The sequence below is a fragment of the Parus major genome, chromosome 4 (assembly GCF_001522545.3).
Source record: "Parus major isolate Abel chromosome 4, Parus_major1.1, whole genome shotgun sequence".
Taxonomy (NCBI): Eukaryota; Metazoa; Chordata; class Aves; order Passeriformes; family Paridae; genus Parus; species Parus major.
The window spans coordinates 9,547,112-9,553,839 of NC_031771.1; the positions used below are offsets into that span (position 1 = coordinate 9,547,112).

At 47.1% G+C, this 6,728-nt stretch overlaps 1 protein-coding gene across 1 annotated transcript in view; it reads right to left on the reverse strand.

Annotated features, from left to right (window-relative positions):
• Positions 1-5,366, reverse strand: part of LOC107202717 (estradiol 17-beta-dehydrogenase 11-like) — a 15,427-nt gene extending 10,061 nt beyond the window's left edge. The window contains exons 1-6 of the mRNA XM_015623637.3: positions 5,044-5,366; positions 2,652-2,759; positions 1,929-2,060; positions 1,174-1,280; positions 348-485; positions 6-84 (exon numbers count right to left, since the gene is read on the reverse strand). Of these exons, the coding sequence (XP_015479123.1) occupies positions 6-84; positions 348-485; positions 1,174-1,280; positions 1,929-2,060; positions 2,652-2,759; positions 5,044-5,253 (774 nt within the window). The 5' untranslated portion in view covers positions 5,254-5,366. The remainder of the gene's footprint in view (positions 1-5; positions 85-347; positions 486-1,173; positions 1,281-1,928; positions 2,061-2,651; positions 2,760-5,043) is intronic.
• Positions 5,367-6,728: the final 1,362 nt, after the last annotated feature.

Genomic DNA, 6,728 nt, shown 5'->3' on the forward strand with positions numbered 1-6,728 from the left:
GGAACAAAAACCATTTTCTGGTTGGTTACTATTCCTTCCATCAGAGCCTCTACAACTTCTTCAACCTCCAAAATCTTTCCAAGCCTACACAGGAAAACAAACACATAAGAGCTGCAGTGGTAAAAAGGGGTGGTACCAGCTGATCTAGGAGGCTTCACAAATGCACAAACTCAGGTAATTCAAATGCAACAATTACATGGGTTAAAGGACACGGCAGATTTTCTTTAGCCAATGATACACACTGTTGTTATACAGCTACAGTTGGAATAGAGGCCTAAAGCCAGGGATACTATGCAGTGCCTTGATGCAAAGAAGGAAGTACAGGAATGCAGAGTATTGAGAGTTACCTTGTAGTGGGGTTTTTGACAAATCCAGTGTTTATAAAAACTGGACAAAGACACGTTGTTTTTATTCCATCCTTTCCCAGGGCAGACAGCTCCTCTGTCAGAGCTTTATGAAATCCAACTGCAGCAAACTTGCTTGAGCTGCAGGAGGGGAAAAAGTATAAATGAGAAGGCAGAAATCCTATTTCCACACTTCTACAACTGCAAATGGCCTAAACAATCATATACATACAGTAAAGGCTAGGATGCAAAAACCTCCAAATAATGTAATCCAGCTGAGAGACAGGGCAGGGACTATTCTAACTTTGCCTGTGCCAGAGTGTAGTGGTGGATAAGATGTTGAAACTTGTGGAGTAGTTGTGGAAAGAAGACGGGGTGTGAACAGGCAGAAAAAACACAGAGGAAAACATCAGGAAATTTTAGAAAATATTAACTAGTGTGTGTCAAGAGATGCACATCCAATTTTTCCCATGAGAGAATATTTTTGAAAGGAATGCAGCCTGAATGACTGAAATGAAGAAGGATGGGCAGGGTAGAAATGGAGATTAGCCTTCAACTATTTACTGAACCACACAGGAGCATCTCAAATCAATTTTGTGTGCTTTGAAATAAAGGACCATTACGCAAGCAAAACTTAAGGAATGTCCTCCCATAGAAATAGGTGTGGGCCTTAAGTTTAAATGAATTCCAAAGAAAATAGTCACATGACTGTTCTTTCATACAAACATTGCTTAGGGTTCAGTCAGAGCTAGTAACTTGGTACTTTCTGAACGAGAAGACACAATTACAATTTTTAAAAATTAAGCAAGCTGATTTCAAAATCACTTACCAATAAGTCACCATGAAAGGAGTCACAAAATGACCTGCTGCTGAAGCCACCGTCACAATGTGCCCGTAGTTGTTGTTCATCATGACTGGCAGAAAAGCTCTCGTGGTCTTGGAAGTCATTTAAACCAAGAGGCAAAAACACAGGGGACGGGAAGGAGGAAAAGAACATTGTTTTCTTAGGCATACTCAGCACTGACCCTCAATGTCATTCACTAGGTGGCCAAAGCTATCTCTAAAGCTGCGAGTCACACAGCACCTGAGATTCCCAGAGCCACAGGGATACCTGCTTTCTGACCAGTGGTGCAGTTGGCAACCTGCTCTCCAAAGGTTTCAGCAGCTGTCTATAAACAGGAGCTGGTCTTCACATCTTTCCTTTACTGCTTTTAAGGTTTCAGGTGTCAGCAGAAATGCTGGCAGGGTCTTACCCCTAGCACCTACAATAAACCACTTGTCAGGCTGTGGCTTCTCTTTTCTTCTGCCACAAACAAGTATTGCTGAAAGCTCACACCCTGTCAGCCCCACGACACCTCTGCCAGAGGGCAGTGTGTGCTGCAGATGAGGCTGTCACCAGCCAGCTCACATCAGCAAGAGGCCATTCCAGTTTCCCAGCACACAGTCTGCTTGGGTGCCCCTGGGCTATACAGTTCATTTGGTAATTCACTGCTAATAACAGTTGGTCTAAGGATGTCTAAATATTCCTCCTTGGGACTATGACATTCCCAAAAAACTGTAGCTATAGGTGCTGGTGGCCCTTACCCACATGTGACCAAGAATGTTGACTTCAAACATCCTTTCTATCTGGTGGTCCTGAGTCGAGAGAAAGTCGGCAGCTGTAATAACACCAGCGTTGTTCACCAGGATAGTCACATCCCCAATATCCTTCTTCACCTTTTGGAGAGAAAACAAAAGCTCAAAATTGTGTCTGTCACTCGGGGCAGGGGGGAAATTTGCAAAGGTGGGGAAGATGAGCCATAATTAATTTAATTCTTAACAATGCATCTTTAAGGGAGAGGAAAATCAGGCCACATTTCCAGATGTGGCAGGACAGGAACTTTGCAGTAAAGCTATGCAATCTGGTTTAGATCTGATTCTTCTCCTTTCATTAATGCTGGTATTTATTGTGTTCCACAAACTGTGCACACTTTGGACTGTGTAGTCACAGTTGGGACCACAGGGGTACAGACTGTTTTGAGGCAGCTGGACCACAGCCATTGCAATGAAATGATTCATATGTCCTCAGTGCTATGTTCCTTCAGAGGCTGGAGCCCTGGAGAGCAAACCTGGCAACAGGATGTGATATGCTGGAGCCTCCCAAATCTTGGAAATGCAACAGCACTCTATGTCCAGAGAGCAGTGAGGAGTGGGAAGCTTCCAAGGGCTTGCAGGATTTGTGTACAACACATCTTCTTTAGTTCTATTGCCTTCTCTGGAAATCAAGCAGGGTTGGGAAAGCCTTTGGCCATGCCCCTGCTGCCCCACCTTTTCTGCAGTGCTGTTGATCTCCTCCCGTTTGCTGCAGTCCACCACGAAGGTTTGAACAGTGGCTCCCAGCTTCTGACATTCTGCTGCCGTCTCCTCAACGCCGTGCTGGAAGAGGCAAAGAGAAAGACACTGTGCACAGCTGTCCCCTCACCATGGCTGAGCAGCAGAGGCTGAAGATGTCCCTGGATTGAGCAACCACTGCCCAGCCCCAGAACAGTTCACAGCTACCCAGGGAAGGAGCTGTTAGTGGGGTTGTTGAGAGCATATGTAATCCAGCTGGAAATTTTTGACCTGTGTAGAGTGACTACCAGAAAGGAATTTGGAAAATCATGAAATAGTTTGGGTTGGAATGGACCTTAATGATTATAAAGATTATATAGTTCCAACCCCACCTTGCAATGGGAAGGACACTAGAGCAAATTCCCAAAGCTCCATTCAATCTGGCCTTGAACATTCCAGGGATGAGGCATCTATAACATCTCTAGGCAACCTGTTCCAGTACCTTACCATCCTCACAGTAACAAATTTCTTCCTTATATCCAATCTAAACCACCTCTCTTCTGGTTTGAAGCAATTTCCCTCTGTCCTGTCACTACATGCTCTTGGAAATCCTCTCTCTCCATCTTTTTGTAAGCTCCCTTCACATACTGGAAGATCACAATTAGGTCACTCCAAAGACATCAGTTTTCCAGGCTGAGCAATCCCAATTCTCTTAGCCTAAGGAATGTGGCAACAAGAGTGAGTTTGGCTTGGTAAGGCACACGTAGCAAGCAGAAAGAGGGCACACAGCGCCTATCACAGCACAGCAGGCAGTACTGTGAGTGTAAAGAGAGCTCATGCAACACAGGCCTGGCTAACATCCTGAGGTGTGGAGAGTGCCTCTAATGTGTTTCTGCATTCACATGCTGAGTGTGAGAAGAGCCATAGTTGTATTGTGTCTAGCTTAGATGGAATTAATTTCCCCATAGCACCCTCACAGTGCTGTACTTTGCACTGGTTGCTAGGAAGGGGTTGATAACCCCTTTTTTGGCTGCTGCTGAGCAGTGCTGGCGCAGCATCAGTGCTGTGTTCCAAACATTTCCCGCCCCATCGGTAGAGCCTGGGAGGGGACACAATTAGGAATGCAGAGCAAAACTGACCAAAGGGATATTCCATATTATATGATGACAGCTCGGATATAAAAGCCAAGAAAAGGAGGAAGAAGAGGAGGGGCATCCGGTATTTCCAATGCTTGCCTTCCAGAGCAAGCACTTCCCAACATGTGGGCGGTAATCTCTTGCTGATGGGAAGTAGAGAATATTTTTTTCCTCTTTGCTTCTCTGAACACAACTTTTCAGCTTTACTTTAGCAAACTGCTTTATCTCAACGTACAAGTAATTGTTTCCCATGTTATTTCCTCTGCCCAGTGCAGCTGAGAAAAGGGGTGATAGAGCAGTTTGGTGGGCACCTGGTGTACAGCCGATGTCAAGCCACCACAACAGTGCACAGTACAAAGAGACTTTCCTTACAGAATTGCAGTTGACACACACAGAACAGAAGCTTTTGTCTGTCATTGCATCAGCTCACTCGACTAGGGCAGGAGTGATTTTGCTGTTGTCTTGTCCCCAGGTGCCAGAAGGCTGTGCCAGTGGAGCCCTGTGCTGGGGTCTGTTTTGCAGCTTCAGGATGACACAATTAACTTCTTTGCTGACCCAGCGTGTCAGAAACAGGAAGCAGAGCCTTTCACCCTCCTTCTTGCACCTACACCCAAAACTTGCCCTGGATCCCTTCTGAATGCCATCCTGCATCTTTGTATCTGCCCGTCCTCCGCTTGCCACGGCTTGTTTTGCATTCCAGTCAAATCATCTGAAATAAAGAGTTTGGGCCAGTGTAAACATTTCGAGAGGTGCCATCTATGCGTGTAGCTGCCCAGAGGGCAGCCGGGCTCACCCACAGCCCGGCACAGCGATGCTGCTAATGGGAGTGCAGAGAAAACACATCTCCCAGTAATGCACACAAAACACCCGAGGCCACAGAGAGAACGAGTGAAGGCAAACCTGCTCTTCCCTGCCTTCTGGTCTCAACGAGCTTTCTCTGCCAGCTCAGGCAGCACATCCACCAGCAGCTTCCTGAACACGTCTCTCCCTCTCGCAGGTGCTCTGCCGGCTGCTGCCTGCTCCCTCCCGAGTAGCACCGAGTGCCTGTGGGACCAGAGCCCCACATCCTCTGCTGCAAGTGGGGCCAAACCCGCTCCTGGCGCTCAGCATCCCAGTCAGAGGAGCCAAGTGGGAGCTGATGGGAGCGAGCTGGAAGGAGGCGACCGAGGTGCAATGTGGTGCTGCCCTTCTTACGTCCCTAAATCCCCCGTGGACTCGGAGGTCCCGGAGTGAGGACACGAGTGTGCCATTACCTTATTGATGTCCCACAGAACAAGCCTGCTCTGGCGCTTGGCGAACTCCAAGGCGGTCGCTCTCCCGACGCCATGGCCAGCGCCCGTGATGAGCACCAGCTCCCCACTGAGAGACTTTCTCCTCACAGGCACGAACAGCTTCACAAAAGCCTCCAGGTAAGAGTAGAGGAGCGTAGCCAAGAACAGAAGAACCTCCAGAATCAGATTCATTGTTTCCCCGGAACTCTTTTGAGGGCCGAACTGAACTTTAATCTCGTTTAAGGGGTTGTTGCTTTATCCTCTGCCCGTCGCAGTGCGCACTGCCGGTCCCGTCTGCTCCCGCAGGATCCACCCCCGCACCGCCCGTACCGGCGGCTGCTCCGCCCAGCTGACCCATGCTGACCTCCGGGTGTCCCCGTGCTGCTGTCCCCGTGCTGCTGTTCCCGTGCTGGAGCTGAGGAGCGGTGCGGAGGAGCTGCACACCGCACTCCAACCTGTCCCCGCAGAACCATATTCGCCCTGCAGCTGACAGGACGTGCCGGGCGTGGGTAAAGAAATGCGGCTTTCAGGGAGTTTTCTGCCCTCTTAGCTGAGGAAGACACGGACTATAAAGGTGTGCAAACCCCTCTGTGTTCTACCCTTGGGTTTAATCTTTCAGTCATCCCTACTGTTCATTCTCTTCTTTGTTTTTTCCCACACAGGTGGTAGTGCCTTCCTGTCCCTCTCTCAAGACCTTGTATTAAGGAAGCAGCAAAACACGTTCTTGTTTGTTACTTGCTGCAGGTGGAAAAGGGACAGAAAATGGATGGAAATGGCAATAAAAGTGCTCATCCAGTTTCTGATGAAAGCATCTTGAAGTTCCATTCAACTCTGTATTGTAATTCTTTTCATTTTTTGTGTTTTGTGCCTGTCTAGCTGCTCAGTGCTATGAGGTCCTTGAGCAGTTTTCTTCATGGTCCTTTCTTCATTGCATCTCTGTGCATTGTCAGCAGCCTTTGTTCCCCACCATCCTTTTCCAGGTACTTTAAGAAAAGCTGAATGAGACAAGTCCTTTTAACTTCTGGAACTCCACAGGTGAGCCCTTGCCTAGCTGTTTGTCTTTTATTTAGTTATCCATACTCAGACCTTTGATCTTATGCTGCAGCTGCTTAGTTTCCATAAGTCCTTTGAAAAAAGGCATTAAATTGCATTAATTTTAATCTAATTTAGTATAAACACAACTCACAGCTGGAATCACTTCTATGCAATGCAGTATCCAGAACCTTAATCAGAACAGGAATGCTTATAGGAAATAGAAGAAAAGTACTTTCAGGTGCTTCTTCCAGCTCTATCAGTGTAACTGCATGGCCTTTCCTGAAAAGGATTACTGACCTTATTCCTTTGTTTTTCAGTTAGAAAACCTGATGTATCACAGTCATGTTCATCATTTTATTTAAGGATATTTTTGAGCTGCTTGGTGAACATTTAACAACTGACCAAAATTGCATTCAGTCAAGATTACAGTTTCTGAAAAGTATTATTTTTGTCCTGCTGGTTTCGCTGCAGCTCACCTTGTAGTGAGAGACTGGATCCATTCCAGCACAGAGATTCTGAGCTAGGCACTTCCTACTCTTCTCTTGGAACTTGGTTCTCTGCCTAATTAACACATCAGTGTTTGGGCCAGACCCCAATTGCACGAGTCAGCGGTGCTGTCATTTTCCTGGCAC